Below are 22598 nucleotides of genomic sequence, written 5' to 3'. Positions count from 1 at the left end.
GGTACATGCTGGAGCTTATTCTTACTGGTGCCAACTTGTTGGTCACATAGTACTGATTTAAATGACGATTGAATGATTTAAACCCTTTTAAATATCCATTGTAGTAGGAAGATAATATTTTATCAATCTTAGTAAAAAATAGATGCAATTGCAATAGATGCAAAAGATGCAATTTTAATAACCAACCCAATCCCAAATTTGTTTCTGTTGTAGCAAGAATACAACATATCTTGGTTCTGGTACATTTATTGCCAAATATATGGAGTGATCTAAATACTGACCTTTAGGAACAATAGCTCAGAGGGCAAGGGTATCTCGCTAATCCCTTTGTCAGGGGGTGGTGCACTGTGAAGGCATGAATGGCCATGAAAACACATAGGAATCATAGATAGCGTGAACAGAAATCTTGTAGGAAACATATCTGCACATATTTCAAATATATTTGCAAAAAAGCAATTTAAGGGAGGAAAGCATCAGAAATCGCAGGGCCCCATATGACAAAATTTCCTGGGCCCCCTGGGCTGCACCCACCGCAAGCCCCACCTACAGGTCTGCCCTCCCCACCCCCACAGGTCCGCCCCCCACCACACAGTAAAAAAACAAAAAAAATTGGTGGCTAGGGTTCCCACATGTTAATAAAAAAATAAAAAGTATTGGTGGTCAGGGCCCCCATAAAAAAACATTTGTGGCCAGGGGCCCCCCCATTAAAAATATTGGTGGCTAGGACCCCACATGAGAAAAGAAAAATTGGTGGCCAGGCCCCCCACACATTATGAGAAAATTGGTGGCCAGTGCCCCTTAAACATCCAGAAAAAAATGGGGGGCCCGGCTAATCAAGTAAGTGTGGCGTGGCCGGGCCCCCCTTACCCTCGGGCCCCCTACAACTCTCCCCCTGTCCCCCCCCCTGATGGCTGCCCTGATTATAGGTATATGTGCACTGGCTTCCCTAGTTCAAGATTACTGATTAGAGTACCCCTGCACTACACTGATGGACCCCATTATGGGTAAAACCTGTAGTTGGGATCTAATCAGCAAATGTATAGCGGGGGGTTGAGGTGTCCCATGAAAATTGAGTTTTTATGAATAATTATAGGTTTCCTTCCCAGGATTCTTTCTGCTTTTTTCTTTGTGTATAACAGATAATGCAATGCATGAATTCTTTATGAATTCTGTACTTTATATAACTGTTACTAGTTTCAACCTTTCTGTTCCTACATATTGAACTCGTTTATGCTTTCTGTTCTCCTAAGACAATGCTGCACTAGTCATATTTCTACATAAATATATGAACACAATACATTTTTCCCTTTTATTTATTTATGCTTGTTTTAATATTAAAGTGAAGCTTTACATTTTATGAATAGTCGGAAGAAGTTGCCCCAAGCAGCTGAGATCTAGAATTCTGAACCTTGCCTGGTTCCATGCCATTATTGCTTATTCTGACTCTTGGCAAATCACTTTAACTTGCTGTGCCCCAGGCCTCCACAATAATATGTTAGGTTTTTTAATGTCTAGGAATAGCCTGCACAGAGAACTGTGTATATTAGCAATATTGTGTGAGGATATAATGGTTTTAAACTCTACTCTACTCTACTAATATGGCTTCCAAATCTCCTTGACTAAGTTCTGGGAAAAATTAAAAGTATCTGTACCTTAATTGTTTAATGGCTGCCCTTCATGTACATTGTACTGTATTTGACAAGTCTTATCAATCTTGTTTCCATAATTTAAAGGCCACTTTATCAACTTTCTCATGTTAGTGGTTTTTAGAAACCACAAATATTCTCACTTCCTCTTAAAATACGAATGCCATAAAAGTTGTTAAAAGATCTGGATATAAAAAGCATAGACGAAAAAAAGATGAACGATGAGCTAAAAATTTTGAAAAACTCAGAAAACTTTAAACATTTTTGATTTTTTTGGACAATTAATAGTGGAAGAAAATGATTAAAAATGGTCCAATAGGATCAGTGTAGCTCCCTTTTACTTCTATAGGACATCAACAGCCTTTACTTGGCGGATTTTTGTATTCGTTTTTTTTCCTTTGACTTTCTCTCAAAAATTCTCTAAAAATGAGTGTATTTCAATTTCTCTAAAACTCTAAAAAAAAAATTTGATTTATTAAGGGGCAAATTTACTTAAGGTCGAATATTGAGGGTTAATTAACCCGAAGTCGAAGGATTTACCGCAATTTGTTCGATCGAACGATCGAACGAAAAATCGTTTGATCGAACGATTAAATGCTTCAAATCGTTTGTTTCGAAGGATTTTAATCCATTGATCGAACGATTTTTCTTCGATATATCTTCGGCTGTAGCTGTGGCATTCTTTATATCTGTATTACAAATTACTTTCTTCAATGTTCCCCATAGGCTAACATTGACTTCGGTAGGTTTTAGGTGGCGAACTAGGGGGTCGAAGTTTTTTTTAAAGAGACAGTACTTCAACTATCGAATGGTCGAATAGTCAAACGATTTTTAGTTTGAATCGTTCGATTCGAAGTCGTAGTCGAAGGTCGAAGTAGCCCATTCGATGGTCGAACTAGCCAAAAAAACCATTCGAAATCCGAAGTTTTTTTTCTTCTATTCCCTCACTCGAGCTAAGTAAATGGGCCCCTAAGTGTAAAAACACTTAATAAATCAATTTTCTTTTTAGAGGTTTAGAGAAATTGAAATACACACATTTTTAGAGAATTTTTGAGAGAAAGTCAAAGGAATTTGCTAGAAATTGTCCTTTAATTAACATGGCAATTTTTGCAGGTCCAGATTTGTGGAAAGTCTACAAAATCCTAGGGAGCAGGATTGAAGGGCAGGGGCATCTACAAAAAGGGCTATATTATATGGAAATAATTTCTGCTAGGTATACAGCAGAAGATTACTAGAATTTATTTATTGCTAGGCTTATAACATGATATCCATCGTTAAAAGCACAGGCAGTCAGAATGAAATATATGCATACTATGTTTAATGGTTCTGTTACTTGTCATGGCCTTACCTGCAGAATGTGTTATCGTCTAATAGTTATGTGAGTGATATCTACATTCTAGAAAGAGAGAAACTTAAGAAGATGCAGCGTGGGTAATTAATAGTTAGTAAGCATTATCATTTGTATATTATTAGCGCTGTATCACTTACATAGCCTGCTCAGGTACAAGTCATTTGTAATACAGATATGAAGATGCCACAGCTACAGCCGAAGAGATTTGTCATGTTGTGGAAAGGCCTAGTCTAAAACCCTCTCAATGAATTGGTTGTATTGCTTCACCCTACACACATTTATTAGCAATGGAATTGTTTGGAGTCTTTTCCGTTGTACAATGTCATGACCTCCCTTTCCCAATCAGATGAACGAACGGACCAAAAAAGAAGAGGATTAAGGCTAAATATCGCATCCCAAACAGGAATATAACAAACACGCTTTACATAATTCAGCCTGGTTTAACCACTGTCAGGGATTTGATAGCACAGTGGTATTAATCATCTTGGGGGGAAAATACTGCATTTTTTTGTATTTGCTCGAAATACTACAGATTCCATTTTACAGAAAATGTGGATGAAGAGGAAAATTTAGAAAGTGAAATACTACTGTAAATATATGGTCGCTCCCCAGGGTGCATTGCAAAGCAGAGGTATTTATCATCAATACTAAAAATGAAGGTTTTTTAAATAAAAAGCTCTTGCAGTGACATTATTTTCAAAGCAACTGTGCATATCTCTTCTTTCTTTTTGTCGGATAAATCTTAAAATAGGATATGCCTTTGGTTGATTTGACTTTTGGATAATCTAAAGGTGAAAAACACTGAATAAATAAAAATAAATAAAATTGCTGTTATCAGCTAATACTCTGTGCTTCCAGGCCGTTTCAAAGTAATTTATGACTTGAATACATTAGAATCCTTGTACACTGAAATTGCATTCTGTGTAGTACCTGGGTATTTGGGCCTGGATGGGTGGCATTTTTGTTTAAATTGTCAGCATAAAACTTTACTGCACTCTACCAAAATCTTAAACTGCATCCTCATTGGTTCTGCTTGACTAATGTCAATTGATAGTTGTTTGTGCTGATGTCTCCTTCTGTTTAGCCCTTAGTAACTGAAGGTGATCACGATTTTGATGATCAACACAGGGAGAAAGTTAAGTTGTAGAAGGAAGATGATACAGAAAGTCAGGAAATTAAAGGGATCTATATGTTAAGCCTAGTTGTAAAGGATATTACTTTACTAATATATATACTACAGTATGATCATTTTACAATGGCCCAAAATGTAAATTTAGTATCCTTGTGATGTCAGAATGTGCAGTTTATAACGTAAAGGGATACTGTCATGGGATAACATGTTTTTTTTTTTTTTTGCAAAACCTAACATGGAGCTAGACATATTGTCAGTGTTCCAGGTGCCCCCAGTCGTGTCACTTGTGCTCTGATAAACATCAGCCACTCATTACTGCTGTATTGTTGCAAGTTGGAGTGATATCACCTGTCTCCCTTCTACAGAGCCCCATGCTAGGTTCACAGTGCTGCCTTTCTTGGCGCTGTGCTCTCCCATGCTCATCCTCCCTATACCTCTTACTCCTCACTACTTTCTCCTCTGCTGCATCACATATGGCTATTGATTACATCACTTATAGGGACTGGATGAAGGAGAGCAGAGAGGAGTGAACCAACAGGAACTCAGAAACAAAGGGAATGTGATGGGGGTGGGAGAAACAGCATAAAGGCAATGGGCATCAGAGATAAAAGAGGGGAAGGAAAGTAAAGAATGCTGCTCCAGGGAGGGTGGGATTGTGCAGCATAGGGAGAGAGTTCCATGGAGTGAAACACTGCTGGTACTAATACTGTAGATCATACCGAATACTGTAGCTCCTCTTTAACTGTATAAATATATTAGTAATCAACTCAGAGTTAGTTGACCCTTATAAATGCCTCTATATAGTCACATAACTCCACGGTGATGTATCCTCAATGATACTACTTTTGATACCATAAAGTCGCCAGGGGAAATAAAGGCCAAGGCAGTCAGTCACCTGAGAAACTTTCACCATTTAGCAGGTCCATATGTTTCATTTTCATTTCTTAAATTTACCAACACTTCAATCAGTCGTTTACATTTTAATGTTAAAGCATGACTTTTGATCCTTGTGAAATGTAAAGGCTTAAAACTTAAATATCTATAACATACCAGCCAAATATTCCGAAGAAAATGTATTAAAACGTGTGTTTGTAGTAAAGTCAATATTTTTGGTATAGATTAAAAAAGCAAAATCTTGCCAAATCCAAACCTGATGGATTTAAGTAACTCGCCACTAAAAGCAACACTTGAACTTTAAATGTATTTTTGCATTTGATGAAGAAGTCTGTAAAACATCTACTAGCACATTCATCCTTTTACTGCCAGTGCATTTCTTTCTTTATCCCTCCTTGCCAGCAAGACTATTGGCAGAACAAGGGTTACACTGGGAAGCCCTGGATATATACTGTATACTATGAGAGGTTCAATTAACTCTTGGGAGAGCAACTTATCAGAAAACATCAAATATTCAGCCCCTGTTAGTTGTGAAACCATATACGGGACTTGGCATTTGCTTCAATAATGCTTTTCAAGCCTTTACGTCCTGTAGTGATTCCCTCATAAATATGGACAGGTATAGGATCTCTTATTCAGTAACCTAGGGTTATCACGATAAGGGATCTTTCCATAATTTGTATCTGTAGAAATAAGTCATATCAACTGGACTTGCTTTGTTTTTTCCTCAAGGAAAAAACATAGTAAGTCCAGAATCTATACAATTATAGAATTTTTTTTTTTATAATATTATATAAAATATTATATAATTTGGATTTCCATACTTTAAGGGGCCGATTCATTAACTGCGAGTGAAGGATTCGAAGGTAAAAAGCTTCGAATTTCGAAGTTTTTTTGGGCTACTTCGACCATCGAATGGGCTACTTCGACCTTCGACTACGACTATCGAAGGATTCGAAGTAAAAATCGTTCAACTATTCGACCATTCGATAGTCGAAGTACTGTCTCTTTAAAAAAAAAATCGACCCCCTAGTTCGGCAGCTAAAAGCTACCAAAGTCAATGTTAGCCTATGGGGAAGGTCCCCATAGGCTTTCCTAAGTTTTTTTGATCGAAGGATATTCCTTCTATCGTTGGATTTAAATCCTTCGAATCGTTCGATTAGAAGGATTTAATCGTTCGATCGAAGGAATAATCCTTCGATCGTACGATCGTACTATCTGCGCTAAATCCTTCGACTTCGATATTCGAAGGATTTTAGTTCCTAGTCGAATATCGAGGGTTAATTAACCCTCGATATTCGACCCTTGATGAATCGGCCCCTAAGTGTAACAATCTCGTTATAAGAACCTTGTGCAGTGATGGGTACACTCGGTTGCACAGGTTAATCCTGTGATCTCCGGTGATCACCGATGCCCTTTTTCGGGCCCCGGGCTTCCTGCTGAGGAAAAGTGCAGGGTTCATTGCAGGGTTCAGGAGTAAGGCAAGGATTTAGAAGAGATGTAGTCAAACAGGAGAAGAATCAGAGGCAGGCAACAGGAATCCTAAATGACAGTCAAGCAGGAGTCAAAAACCAGATAAATGAAGTAGAAGATACGCTTGAGCAAGAAAAGTAAACTGAAGCCTAGCTTGGGCACTCAATGGAGGACTGGAGCGTTAAAGGAGATTTGACGCCAAATTCGAAACCAGCGCCGAATCCATGACGTCACAGTGCCATAGGACTCCGTGGGAGATGGCCTTCCCATAATTTGAAGCTTATTGGATAATGAATACCATCCATGTAGCATTTTAATGAGGGAAGTAAAACTAGTGCCACCTATACGTTAAAAAATTAGGAACATGCCAAAATATTGTGAAAGTACTCAACCAATTTGATCGGATATGACAATGTGACTCTAAAGGACATTGTTTCAGTGGAATCTACTGGTGGTCTACTAGAGTCTACAAGAAATTCTGCAGTTTTTCCACGAAAAGAGGCAAAAAATTGCTGAAAAGAATGCAAGAAAACGAGGGATGCACCGAATACACTATTTTGGATTCAGCCGAACCCCCGAATCCTTCACAAAAGATTCGGCCGAATACCGAACCGAATTCGAACACTAATTTGCATATGCAAATTAGGATTCGGATTAGGTTCGGCTGGGCTGAAGGATTCGGCCGAATCCTGTTGAAAAAGGCTGAATCCTGCCCGAATCCTGAACCGAATCCTGGATTCGGTGCATCCCTAAAGAAAACGCACTCATTCACTTCACTGCAGTAAACCTATTATTAGGACACCATATATGTCACTTCATGACACTCAAAAGAAGGAAGGAAAGCAACTTATAATAATATAAACCTATAATTGCGGCAAAATTCTATTTTTCTGGTTCTTTAGCAGTTTATCACAGCTTAGAAGCAAAGTAAATAATCAAACCATTGATAGATACAAATGTCATCCAGTCTATGGAGTTGAAAACATACATTTGTTTTTTTATTGTTTTCGTTAGTGCAATTAACTGACAAGATTAGTAAGTACTTTCTATTACATTTCTGCTTGCTACATCCAAGCTAGATCTTAATGCAGATTTATTAATCCTTAATTACAAGAGTCCTATTTTATTTTTTAAGTTGGTCTTTTATTTATTTAAACTATTAATTGTACAATAGATGCGATTGGTGTGTAGAGAACCTATTTTCACTGCTAGGTAATTGCAAAATTAAATAAAAATAGAACTTAAACAAATCAATCTTTACAATTGTTCCATTTAAACCACAAAAATGTAGAAAGAATAAATAATTCCGTGGAACCGAGGTAATATTGTATAGCCTTGTTGTGCTGAAAGCAACTAATTATTGAACATGATAAAATAATAATAAAATAATAATAATAATAATATTGTATAGCCTTGTTGTGCTGAAAGCAACTAATTATTGAACATGCCTTTTTTACTTATAGCAATACTTTTAAATGGTGCATAAAAAAATTAATAAATATCCAGTTAACTGAATACAAAGTGAAACTAATCAGACCATCTCATAACTTATTTAAGCTTGTGTGGTTTGGCAATATTTCTTTACATTCAAGGACAAAGATTGGCCTCAGCGGATGCCACCAGCGGCACCATTTACCATCGTTTGAGGTCACAAGAAAGGTAGTAGTTGACCTTTTAACTAAAGCTATTTGTTAATGACATAGACTAAAAGTCTAAGATATAGCACCACCTTCTAAAGTCGAACTGTTTGTCTCAGAGGAGTCCCTAAATTGATGTATTCTGTTGTCTAATTGCACTCGGGAGCCTAGTTTAAAAGTCAATATGTCCTTTTTTTGCTTTGTTATTTCGTGCTGCTTTCAACTTTGTTCACATTGAAATTGATAAAGTTTAAAATCCTGTATCAATAGTGCATCATTTTTGCTCAGTTTATTAACACAGTGGCAGATTTATTTTATAAACTTTTCGCAGGGCAGATTGGTTCACACAGTTTGGGTCATTTTTAAAGTTTGCGCAGCGCAAATTTATTCGCAAATGGTTGTATTGCCCATGCTTTTTTCGGAACGTGAAAATATTGCACTGCTGTGCCCGTCTTTCCAGTTTTTGCGAATTTGCATTGTAAATAGAAACGGGTGTTTGCGTGAGTGCGCCCAGTGTGCGAGGTTGTTGAGTGCAAAAATTTAGTTACCAGTAACTTAAATTCGCAATTTTGTGAAACTGTTTTGCAAATATTTTCGCCACCAAAGTTGTGGCTTAACTCAGATGCAGAGTTTTTGCAATTTACATTTTTCGCCATATTAAAAAAGCTCTTATGGATATTCACAGTGTGAAAAAATCTGACCAAATCTGCACTGTTTTTTTGGGCTTATTTATTAATACACTTTCCTGAAAATTTTGTTTGCGGGAAAAAATCCTGAAAAATTCGATTATTCCGAATTTTTTATCCAATTTTCACGATTTTTGGGGATTTTTCACCCGAAAACTCAGAATTTTGCCTGAAAACTCCAAAAACTTTGGGGTATTGCCAAAAACCCAGCGCACATCAAAAAATCACTGGGACTTCTCCCATTGACTTATATGTAACCTCGACAGGTCTGAGATGCCGGATTTTCAGATTCTGACTTTTCCATCCTCGGGGGTTTAATAAATTCAGAAAAATTTGCGATTTTTATGTCTGATTTTATAAAAAAGAAAATTAGTGATTTTTGCATTCAGAGTTTAGTAAATAACTCCCTCAGTACACCACTTATCCAGCTTTATAAATATAATCATGCGCAGGGCAAATATTTTCACTGTGTGAATCATTCTGCCCTGCGCGAGATTTATAAATGAGCCCCAGTGAATATTATTTGCCCTGCACATGGTTATATGTATAAAGCTGAATAAGAGTGAGCAAACAGAATTGTGATTTTTTTTCACACTGCAAATGTCTATAAAAGCTTTTTAAATATGACAAAAATCGCAAATTGCGAATATTATGTGCACACTCTGCATTTGAATTACGCCACAACTTTGGTGGTGGAGAAAATATTCGCAAAACAGTTTTGCAGATTGTGAATTTAACGATATTTTCACACACAACAACACCGCATGGTGCGTGCACTCACGCAAACACCCGTTATTTGCGAACATGTATTCTCAAGGCGAATTCGCAAAAAATTGGAAAGATGCGAACAGCAATGCAATATATAGCATTCGGGAAAAAACATGGACAAAACAACCATTTGCGAATAAATATGCGCTGCACAAACTTTAAAAACGACCCCCGGTATATTTAATTGATTGAGGATCATCTTGCTTTATTAATTTATTCTATATCTGTATGATTTGATGATACTCTACTCTACTCCAATTCTGATAGTGTGAAGGCAGACAATGTACACACACACACTAGGCAAACAGAGGGATCAGAATACAAAGTAGTGTGTAGAGACATATCACAGACTTACATTTGTTTAGCACTAGATAGTCAGCGTTACAACTTGTGCCCATGCACAGACATTACAAACTGACATTTTCAGATAAGAACACACTCTTCAAAGTCTCTGGAGTGAATCTCTGCCTCTGCCTTCTTCTTTTTCTGACCTTCAGACTTTCAGCTCTGGAACATTTTTCATTAGATAAAAAATTAGATCTGAAACAAAGTGTGGAGAGTGTCCACAGGTTCTGAGCAGCGAACCCTATACTGTCATTTTAAAGGACAAGAAAAATTAAACTAAATTTTTCGGGGCAAAAAAGCATAAGAAATTGGAGTTTTCAGGTGAAAAATCTGAACAAATCGTGAAATTCAGATTTTTTTCACGCAAAGCTAATTTTTTGGGAAAATTTAATAATAAGTAAGCATAAAAAACCTGATCGGATTTGATTGAATTTTTTTGCAGAGAATGTTGAGATAAAATTGGACTTTGATAAATAACCCCCTAAGTCACAGTTATTTTAGTTTGTTTGCCTCTGAACAACCATAAAATCCCCATTAATTAGTTCATGACTTCACAAATTAGCTATAGGTTTCAAGTGGAATGACACTCAATAATTTCCAACAAAGTCTATCGAATGGTTCCCTGCATCTCTGAGCTGCCGAGTGGTTTCGACAACAAAACCTGTGGTTGAGAACAAGGAACAAGAAGTGCATTTGTGAACAATGACAAGAATTCAATATTTGTAACAGAACAAAAGTTACAGGTGAATTCTCACTCTTTAGTAAAGTTTATAGCTTTCCAGTTTGAAAGAAAATCTTGTTTCATGTCCAAAATGCATATTTAGAGGGTTATTTACTAAAATTTCTGATTAAAATAAATAAAAAAGTAAGACCAAACTAAAATGCATGATTTGAGCTTATTTATTATTAAAAGAGCACGATTTAATCGGTTAGGGTAAAAACTCAATAAAAACGATCAAACCCCCGAATCGTACGATTTTTTTAGAGTTTTTTCCTGAATCTTTGAATTTTGCTTCAAAAATCCTGACCGAAGTTTAGTAAATAATCCCCTTGATGTCTTGCAGCCATATCCCCATGAACTACAAAGACACATTTAAAAGCTGTAAAGGGACACTCAGTGGGCACAGCTGTAAATCCCTACACCACGAGGACAGTGCAGTTTTATGTTACTATTTAATGAGCCCTGGTTAGTCAAATTAGTTGTGTAAAAATCCAAATTGATTGTATTTTTCAAACACCGTTTCTAAAACGAAACTTGGAAATACTCGCTAGGTAAGCAGTGGTAGGCTACAATCCAGATTTGGTTCTGCTCATGTTGTCATGCAATAATTATAACTTTAGCAGTGCTCATTGGTCACTATCATTGTCATTCAATGCTATAAAAAAACTGTGCTTTGCATTTCGATTCGATGTTTATTGACTCTTAGGGGCACATTTACTAAGGGTCGAATATCGAGGGTTAATTAACACTCGATATTCGACCATCGAAGTAAAATCCTTCGACTTCGAATATCGAAGTCAAGGATTTGCCACAAATACTTTGATTGAATGATCGAAGGAAAAATCCTTTCGAACGATTCGTAGGATTTTAATCCATTGAACGAAGGATATTCCTTTGATCAAAAAAAGCTTAGAAAGCTTATGGGAAAGGTCCCCATAGGCTAACATTGATGCTTGGTAGGTTTAAAGTGCCGAAGTAGGTAGTCAAAGTTTTTTTTAAAGAGACAGTACTTCAACTATCGAATGGTCGAATAGTCAAATGATTTTTAGTTCGAATTGAAGTCGAAGTCGAAGGTCAAAGTAGCCAATTCGATGTTCGGAGTACCCAAAAAAACCTTCGAAATTCGAAGTTTTTTTACTTCGGATCCTTCACTCAAGCTAAGTAAATGTTCCCCTTGGTTTTATCTTGACATTTGTTTCCCCTCCCCCCCTTAAAGTGGACCTGTCACCCAGACATAAAAATCTGTATAATAAAAGTCCTTTTCAAATTAAACATGACATTCAAATTCTTTTTTTTATTGAAAACATTAATAGCTGTTGTAAACTCGTTTTAAAATCTCAGCTGTCAATCAAATATTGTCTGCCCCTCCTCTATGCCTTAGGCAATTACTTTCACTTTCCATTCAGCACTTCCTACATGTCACTGCTCTCCCCACATTCCCCCGTTCTCTTCACCATTTAATTGTGTAGCCAGGACATGGGGATGGACATCAGGTCCCCCATTCTGGTGCACAAACAAGATTCTGAGATGATACAAGTCTTGTCTTAATAACAGTGTCCACAGTGTCCTGCCTGCTTGTTATAATTATGAATTCCCAGACTGAAGGAAACAAGATTCAAATAATTTATATAGTGTAATTAAAGTTAATTTTGCTTGACTAATGGGATAAAATAGGATTTGGAATACTTTTTTTGGGTGACGGGTCCCCTTTAACTCTACTTTATGTTATAAAACACTTGGCAGAACATTGGGTGCTGGATTCATAGTACAGCAATAACATACTTCTGTAAATAAACAGCAAATTGCTGTCCTTCTAACCCCATACAAGCTGTTACTTACTCTTCTTGCATCTAAAAGCTCCCAGTTTCAGCAGAGTTTACACCGGCTACCAAAGAATCCTATAGATTTTTGCACTTTACAGCTCTAAAGAAAATTGCTCTGGGATGCAAAATTAGGAATAACATAACGAATAAGGATAATGATACAATTTGGTGCTGTTAAGGTTGATCTTCCCCTTAATAAGCTGAGTATTTATGAGCTGGCCATATTTTATTAGTCTTGCCCTCAAGAACTCACAATAACTTTATTTTCTCATTAGAAATGACACTGTAGCATAAAAAGCTTTATTTCTGAGTAGGAAATGTTAAAGTTTTTAAACTGGAATATATTTTGAGATAATCTTCAAGTGATTGTCATTTAGAAAATCTGTCAGTCCCACTGACTGACTCCAGCATGTGGCAACTAAGGGGGCCATATTAGGGATGGGCACATTTTTTCACTTTGTATCGGCTCGGAAATGACGCTCATAGAGTTGTATGACATTGCGCGTCATCAAATTATTTTTGACCCCATAGACTTTAATGGGTGGAACATTTTGCCGATGGCGAATATTTGGCGAAGCAAAACGGGTGAAATTCACCAAGCCTAGGCCATATTAAGAGACTCGTGACCTTACGTGATACTGGAAATGTATTTAATTATATTATACAAATCAGAATTAGGAATGCTGGAAGAAGACCAGGACAGAAGACCAGGACAGAAGACCAGGACAGAAGACCAGGACAGAAGACCAGGACAGCATCATTCATGATGACTGTGTTTATGTTTAGAATAACAATAAGGGTCAGATTTACTAAGTTCGAGTGAATAGTTCGAATCAAAAAATATTCGAATTTCGAAGTAATTTTTTGACGATTGAATCGAATGATTCGAACGATTCAAAGTAAAAATCGTTCGTTAAAAAAAACTTCGACTTCATACTTCGCCAAATTAAAGCTACCGAAGTCCAATGTTAGCCTATGGGGACCTTCCCGAGCACTTTTCTAAGTTTTTTTTTGGTCGAATAAAAATCTTTTGATCAATCCCTTAAAAATTTCATTGTTCGATTTCATCGTTCGATTTCATCATTCGATTTTATCGTTCGATTTCATCGTTCGATCGGACGATTTTTATTAAGCTTTTGCACTAAAATCCTTCGAATTTGATATTCGAATTTGAAGGATTTTACTTCGAGGGTTTTTTAACCCTCGAAATTCGACCCTTGATAAATCTGCCCCTAAATATCATAGGGGCCGATTCACAAAGGGTCGAATATCGAGGGTTAATTAACCCTCGATATTCGACTGGGAATTAAAATCCTTCGACTTCGAATATCGAAGTCGAAGGATTTTAGCGCAAATAGTGCGATTGAACGATCGAAGGATTATTCATTCGATCGAACTATGAAATCCTTCGAATCGAACGATTCGAAGGATTTAAATCCAACTATCAAATTGATATCCTTCGATCAAAAAAACTTAGGAAAGCCTATGGGGACCTTCCCCATAGGCTAACATTGAGTTCGGTAGCTTTTAGATGGCGAACTAGGGGGTCGAAGTTTTTTTTTAAAGAGACAGTACTTCGAATGGTCAAATAGTCGAACGATTTTTAGTTCGAATCCTTCGATTAGAAGTCGTAGTCGTAGTCGAAGGTTGTAGTAGCCCATTCGATGGTCGAAGTAGCCCAAAAAACACTTAGAAATTCAAAGTTTTTTTACTTCGAATCCTTCACTCGAAGTTAGTGAATCAGCCCCTAATTAGTTTTGGATTAAATCTAACTAGTCCTGAATGGAAGCAAAAAACTCATAGCCATGACATAAATATTGTATTTATCATTTTGCATATCTCTTAAATGCTCTCTTATATCAGGGCAAATAAAGAGACAAGAAAAACATCTTCAAAAGGCAACAAATATTATTTCTCTCTCTGAACATAAATTTAATGAGTCAGCCAGGTCTCGTATCACTTTTTCATGATCCACTCTTATCATATTAGATTATTAGCCCACACAGCTTTCCTCAAAACCGGTTGCTCTGGCAGAAATGTAATTATATTTGCATTGTGGTCAGGAGAGGACACCGGCCTCCCTCTCCTATTTTCCCAATTTCTTTTTCTCGCCTGTCAAAATTCTGCAGCTTCGTTATTTATTAATAATAATGACTTTATATTACAGTGAATTACCATAAGTCCTTATACCAAAAAAAGTTTGTTTTTATTTGGGTATTTTATGCTCTCATTCTCTAGAATTCCGGATTTATTTATGTGTCTGTACAAATAATTTATTAATGCATATATGGAGATTATAGGTTAAGAAAAATATTACTAATGCCAGGGCACAACTCTCTCTTTATGGTCAGCGCATCTTTTCATAAGAAATAAAATAAATATGCAGTCGCACTTTTCAAGGTTTTGCTTATTTAGACGATAAAAGTCAGCAGTTCAGATCAGAAGTGACTAAAGCCGCCAACGACAGAAAAGCAGGAATTATGTATGACAACTTGTAAAACAATTTTAATGAACTGCAGTTAGCAATTTGTCTACACTTTTATGCTCCTTTTAGTATTCTTAAAATGTGTGTGACTGTCTCATGGATTATTAATAATGCCCCTTTTTCAATGAAATTAAGTCTATGTCATTCCTTACAGTTTAAATCATGTTCATAAATGCTCGTTTTTAATACTCCAGAGCCCAGAGTTCCAAGTAACTAATTATGTTTATTATTTGAAAGATTTGGAATATTTTCAGTAGATCACTCTTAAAAAATAATAATACAGAGTTTAAAATTTTACACTTGAGAGGGGACATGATTAGACTTTACAAGTACATTAGAGGACATTATAGACAAATAGCAGGGGACCTTTTTACCCATAAAGAGAATCACGTACCAGAGGCCTCCCCTTCAGACTAGAGGAAAAGAAGTTTCATTTAAAGGAACAGAGTAGGGGGTTCATCACAGTCAGGACAGTGAGGTTGGGGAATGCACTGCCGGGTGATGTTGTGATGCTGATTCAGTTAATGACTATAAGAGGGTTATTTACTAAACTCTGAATACAAAAATCAAGAATAATTTGTGATTTGTTTTTTATAAAATTAGACTATTAAAAAATCACAAATTTTTCAGAATTTATTAAACCCTGAGGATGGAAAAGTCCAAATATGAAAATCTGGCATCTCAGACCTGTCGAGGTTGCATATAAATTAATGGGAAAAGTCCCGATGATTTTTTTGATGTGTGCTGGGTTTCGTGCAATACCCTGAAGTTTTCGGGTGAAAATCCTGAAAAAAAAATTGCGAAATCCGGGAAAATCGGATGAAAAAATCTGAAAAATCGTGAAAATCGGATTTTTTTTCCGCATAGCAAATTTTCAAAAAAATGTAATAATAAATAAGCGTAAAAAAAACCGAGCGGATTTGATCGGAGTTAGCAGCAGAACATATTGAGATAAATTCGAACTTTGATAAATAACCCCCTAAGAGTGGCTTGGATGATTTCTTGGACAGACATGGGGCATATTTATCAAGGGTCGAGTTTCGAATTGAAAAAACTTCGAAATTCAAATTCAAAAAGATCAACCGAAATTAAGTTGAAGTTTTTTTTGGTCAATTAGGTCCATATTCGGCTGAATTCGAATCATACGAATCGAAGGAATATTGCATTTGATCGAATTTAAAACAGCCCCAAAGTCGGAGTCGATGGTCGAAGTCGAATTTTTAAAGAGACAGTACATGATAAATTTCAATATATGAATTTTTTAATTTTTTCAAATTCGGTTCGAATTTGGACTATTCCCTAGTCGAAGTACACAAAAAATAGCATGAAATTTTAATTTTTTTCATTAGAAAATTCACCTTGATAAATCTGCCCCATAATATCAAAGGCTATTGTGATACTAAACTCTATAGTTAGTATAGATATGGGTATATATCATTTATGTGAAAGAATGGAGGGGTCAGTGTAAGTGTTTGTATGTATGGATGCTGGGTTGAACTTGATGGACTTTGGTATAAGCAATGTGTTTAATTAGAATATTCTTCTACTCAATGGAACTCAAGGAGTAGCAGTGTATATACCTTCTTTATAGGGTTTTTTGTATATTTATGTATATGCCTTTTTACATGGTTTTTTTGTAGATGTATTGATATACCTTTTTTACAGGACCAATTAAATGAGCTTCTATCGGAAAGGAGGGTGTTTTTTGCCTTTCAAGGTGGGCAAATGTCTCATAGATTGTATCTAATATGTAGGATCCCATATACAAATTACTGATAAAGTAAAGTAAGAAGATAAAGATAGTGCAGGGTAAGTTATATGAAAGACCTGGAATATTGAATAGAGTCCAGAATGTTTCCACACCCTCACTGGGATACTATAATTACCGATAGTGATGCCTTAGTCTTGGTCATTGCTTAGTTTGTGTGCTTCATCCATCTATTCAACTGACGCTGTTCTAGTAGTCCCAGTAGTAGTCCCAGTAGTAGTCCCAGTAGTAGTCCCAGTAGTAGTCCCAGTAGTAGTCCCAGTAGTTGTCCCAGCTGATACTGGTCTAGACTTATTGAAAGATAATACAACTCAGTGTTCATATAAGGATTATATATGCCAATTTTGTAGGTGTCCTGATATGTTTCAGATATGTTTCTTTAAATAAGAATAATCATTGATATCATGACTACCTGTAAATGACAGTTCATTATAATGAATTTTGCTTGTTCATTTTTCTAGGCTTTCCCCTGTATATCTACTGGCATTTATGGTAAGGTCAATTTTACAAATTATTTATATATTTGTTTTTCTTTACAATGTGTTTCATTAGAATATTGAAGCCATTTTAGGATCGAATAAATGTAGATGCTGCAAAAAGTGAATTAACAATGAATTGCAGTGGAATTCTTATAGTCGTTTTGAGAAGATTGTTAGTGTGTCGTTAATTAGGTGCAAATCGGTTACAAAAGTAGGTGCAACAAACAGGATTGCCTATGACATGATGTTTTAATATGATGGAATTATAAACAATGTTTTTAACTATAGAGCATACCTGTACTTATGAAAGTTTTTTTGGGAACCCCAGAAGTAGCCCTTCCTCAAGGCATATGTTAAGGTACCAGTAATTTAAAATTATTATTTATAAAGTGCCATCATATTCCACAGCACTATACAGTACATGGGTGCATACATTGAATATACAAACCAATTTATAACTGATACAAGGTAAGAAGGCCCCTGCCCAAATGAGCTCACATGATTTTTTTTTTAAATATTTGCATTAGTTGATCATACGCCTACAAACTTATTCTTTCTTGGCAGCAAAAGCCCTATTTTATATGTGTAGAGTTTCTATTCACTAGTCCTGTAGAGAGCCGTGAATGCCATTAGACACTCTTTATTCCTGTGTAAAGAACTAAACCCATTGTGTTCTACAGAACTTATCTCTTATCTGCTTTGAAACGAGACCTATTAAGCCTGATTGGCTGCACAGCATCTTAATCATATGACCTTTAGTGACGTTTCTAAAAAAACAAACACACAGTTTGTATCAGTGCACATTCTTTTTTATTTTTGGTGTGATTGATTCTTTAATTATAGGACTCTCTTACAGCAAATTGGTGCAAGGAGTAAGTATAAAGGAGCATGTATTGACAGAAGTACCTTTGTGAATATCGATCTAGTGGACATAATTTTGAGCACAATTTAGCACAACACTTTGGGGCACATTTACTAAGCTCGAGTGAAGGATTCTAATGAATTTTTTTGGCTACTTCGACCATCGAATTGGCTACTTCGACTACGACTTCGAATCAAACTATTCGAACTAAAAATCATTCGACTATTCAACTATTCGATAGTCGAAGTACTGTCTCTTTAAAAAAAACTTTGACTACCTACTTCGCCAACTAAAATCTACCGAGTACCAATGTTAGCCTATGGGGACCTTCCCCGTAAGCTTTCTTAGCAATTTCTGATCAAAGGAAAATCGTTCGATCGATGGATTAAAATCCTTCAAATCCTTCGATTCAAAGGATTTAATAGTTTGTTTTTTCTTTCGATCGTTCGATCGAAATAAATGCGGTAAATCCTTTGACTTCGATATTCGAAGTCAAAGGATTTAACTTCGATAGTTAATTAACCCACGATATTCAACCAATAGTTAGGGGCAAATTCATCATGGGTCGAATATCGAGGGTTAATTAATCCTCAATATTCATCTGGGAATTAAAATCCTTCGACTTCGAATATCGAAGTCGAAGAATTTTAGCGCAAATAGTTCGATCGAACGATCAAAGGAATAATCGTTCAATCGAACGATTCGAAGGATTTTAATCCAACGATCTAAGGATTATCCTTCGACCAAAAAAACTTAGAAAAGCCTATGGGGATCTTCCCCATAGGCTAACATTGGGTTCGGTAGGTGTTTTAGATGGCGAACTAGGGGGTCGAAGTTTTTTCTTAAAGAGACAGTACTTCGACTATCGACAAATGAGCCGTAATATTGGTCAGAATTCTGCTTTCACCCACCTTGTTTTCCTTCTTTTACTCACTTGACCTCAAGTTTCACAACAGAATTCTTTAGTCAGATTAAGGGAAGTGGTAGTTTCATTTCTATTATATTATATATTTTTTTTAAAATTGGAAATAAGGTTGCCTCTGGACCCTTAGGTTTTTTTTTTTTTTTTGCTCTAGCAGCTTCCATTCATTTGGGAAAGTAAGGTTTGATTTACAGCTAATGTGTTCCAAAACAAACAGAAATTGAAGCCCATATAAAAAGTGAATCTGAAAAGAACAACAACATCCCGATCATTTTTTTTGGCACAATATCTGTATTGCTGCCAATGTCATAAGTCATTTGTAGTAATAGACTGTAGATTAGTCATGAGCCAGTGAAGAATGAACCTACATCTCCCTATTGCCAAGTTCTCACTCATCTCAGTGGCCTATACATTATGTTCATAAGTCTACATTATCCAAAAGCCTTTACCCAGAAAGCTCCAAATTACAGGAATCCTATCTCCCATATACTCCATTGTATTCAAATAATTCAAATTGTAAAAAAAAAATCCTTTTTCTCTGTAATTATAAAGCAATACCTTGTATTGGACCCCAACTAAGTTATATCTAGGGGCCCACTTACTTAGCTCGAGTGAAGGAATAGAGGAAAAAAACTTCAAATTTCTAATGTTTTTTTTTTGGCTACTTCGACCATCGAATGGGCTACTTCGACCTTCGACCATTCGATAGTTGAAGTACTGTCTCTTTAAAAAAAACTTTGGCGCCCTAGTTCACCACCTAAAACCTACCAAGGCCAATGTTAGCCTATGGGGAAGGTCCCCATAATAATAATCCTTTGATCGATCGAACTATTATTCCTTCGATCGTTCGATCATAGGAATATCGCTAGATCCTTCGACTTCGATATTCGAAGTCAAAGGATTTCAATTCGGCAGTTGAATAGCGAGGGTTAATTAACCCTCGGTATTCGACCCTAGGTAAATCTGCCCCTTAATCTTTATGGGAGGCAAAACAATTATATTGGGTTTAATTCATTTTTAATTTTTTAGTTATGAAGATCCAAATTACAGAAAGATCCCTTATACAGAAAGCCCCAGGTCTGAGCATTCTGGATAACAGGTTCCATACCTGTACCACTGTTTCCATTGCATTACTTAGATAAAATAAAGATAATTCCTTTAAAATGGACCATTTTATGTTCTACATCGCAGTTAATACACAAAACAAAAAGTACATTACCTGCAGCTTAAAGAAATGTCAGTGCAGAAAATGTATGTATTTAATAATTCGCTACCTAGAAAGTATGCATACATTATTTATAAATATATATATATATATATATATATATATATATATATCTCCAATGGGACTTACAAGCATATTGAATAATAGTATAGTGAATACATTATTCTAACACAGTGACAGTACCAACTTAATCAACAAAATATATCAAGAGCAGTCCCATATCTTAAGGAGCCGACAGACAAAGTGGGTACATAAGACAGTAGTAATTATCAGTTTTTAGCATGAAGAATAGTTTGCAGTGCAGTGAGTTATAATGGACGGGGAAGAAATAGCACCTTCCTTGACATTGCTATTGATACTTGTTGATTTGGGAAGTTTTGCAGCTTGCCAATAAACGAATGAAGCCCAAACCTAATACAGCCCATTTATTAAAGGAAGTGCAAACTGCAAAAAAGTTCACTTTGCCATGGCTTTTACATACAATGCCCAACCCCAGAATTCTAGCATCAATGCATATGCCACATGCTTCTAATTTGTGTGCTAGGTGCAAAGGTGCAACAATTTGTGGCAATAGGTGACATTTGTTCCAAGGGAAGTGATGACCCATAGAACATGGGCTTACTCACACTTGGGGCACATTTACTTAGCTCGAGTGAAGGAATAGAATAAAAAATACTACAAATTTTGAAGTAATTTTTTTGGCTACTTCGACCATTGAATTGGCTACTTCGACTACGACTTTGGCGAAGTGGCAAAATGATGTCACGTTGGCAAATTATCACTAGCATTAGCCACTTCGCCCTTTAGTAAATTTGCCCCTTAGTGTCTCTCAGGTTTCCGGAGCTCATGCTTCCACACCTCTTTGCTCACCACTAAAGCGTTTTGCTTCCTCCAAGAGCGTTGTAACTATATTCACTTCACTCTCCATATCTATCAGAAGGGGCACACTGATTAAAACTTTGATGGGTGTGAATGGTATGTAAGATACTACACTATATTATTTTCTATTTTTTTTAATTAATGGTTATTTGAGGTGTACAGCAATCCCTGTTGAAATTCTCCAACTCACACTCAACAACTTTGGAGATTCTGCCCCTTCTAATAAAAGTGAGTGGTATGTAAGGGCCACCTCAGGGTTCAGAGCCCTCTGGCTAACTCTCTATTTCTTAGCTTTTCAACAATAAATGGCCTTAATTAGAATTCCACAGCACTTATTATATTGCACATATATTTAAACCAGATCCAGAACATCAACACATGGGTCAAAAAATACAGTATATGTTTTTTATGAGCAATATTCCAGTTCTGCATCTTACAGCAATGTATCACAATTTATGAAGTTGTTAGAAAAGGCTTAGCAAACCCAAGTTGTTCTATGAACCATGACTATAAATCAGAGTTCTTTTTTATATACTTAAGCTCCATGGATACATTTTAGAAATATGGAACTTTTCTGACTGGAAAATTGGCTTCCTCGTGTGATAAACAGTTTGCTTTCTTTGACAACTGACCTTTATGGTTCCCATACTGTTTTATGAGTTTGTATACACATCAGCCTTCTATAATACAGACTATTCCTCTCATAAGAGCCTTAACAAGAAGGTTTATTAAATAGAATCCTGAATCACTGTAAAAATAGGAAAAGCAGACCCATTTACTGCTGCAGGCCTTATGATCGCAGAAGGTCCAATGGCAGGCTGACTGATGTTTAATATGTTTTTTAAAAGTCACCTTAAGCTTAAGGGAGCCATACAGAGATGTTTTCTGTGGGTTTCGGTAATGTGTAGCCATAAGACATTCCTTATATATTTATTATAACTACAGAGTAGATATCTCTGTTCAGTCTGCACAGTTTTTAAAATAGCTAAACTTCCTAATGGTATAGTCTGCTTTTTGGCATCACTTCACCTTTGTTTGGATCTGACTGGCTGTGCAACTAGAATAGATCTTCATTCTTCTAGAAATGATACAGATGATACAACTGAGTTTTGTCATCAAAATTGATTGATTGATTGTAGATCAATCATTTTTAAATGACCTAAATGTCCTTAAATTGTCCTGCTCAGATGACTTGAAAAGCTAGGGAATTCATGCAGATATGAATAATGCCATATATATATATATATATATAACCCTGATCTTCTGCCCTCGCCCCTATTCCATGTCCCACTTGTTTATTCTGGGTCTTGACTCCTTCCATCTTTTGTGATGTGACTGAAGAGCAATGGGACCTAATCAGAGAGCTTCTAACCATAGAGCCACAGAAAGACATCTTCTTAGGTGAAAACTTCACAGAAGTTTGTTTTTACTGGTGGAGAGGATACAAAACATTTAGCTCTTGAAATCTCCACTGGGAAAACTTTTATGGAAATAAAGAATAA

General features: G+C 36.2%; 1 protein-coding gene across 1 annotated transcript in view; it reads left to right on the top strand.

The window, feature by feature from the left end:
* The window catches only part of LOC108717374 (ADP-ribose glycohydrolase MACROD2), a 1335613-nt gene that overhangs the window by 1026175 nt on the left and 286840 nt on the right, over positions 1-22598 (top strand). Inside the window, exon 7 of the mRNA XM_041564180.1 lies at positions 17191-17221. Within this exon, the coding sequence (XP_041420114.1) occupies positions 17191-17221 (31 nt within the window). The remainder of the gene's footprint in view (positions 1-17190; positions 17222-22598) is intronic.

Source organism: Xenopus laevis, chromosome 5S (genome assembly GCF_017654675.1).
Source record: "Xenopus laevis strain J_2021 chromosome 5S, Xenopus_laevis_v10.1, whole genome shotgun sequence".
Classification (NCBI taxonomy): domain Eukaryota; kingdom Metazoa; phylum Chordata; class Amphibia; order Anura; family Pipidae; genus Xenopus; species Xenopus laevis.
The sequence above is the reverse complement of the archived record's forward strand: the minus strand, read 5'-3'. Positions and strand labels throughout refer to the sequence as shown.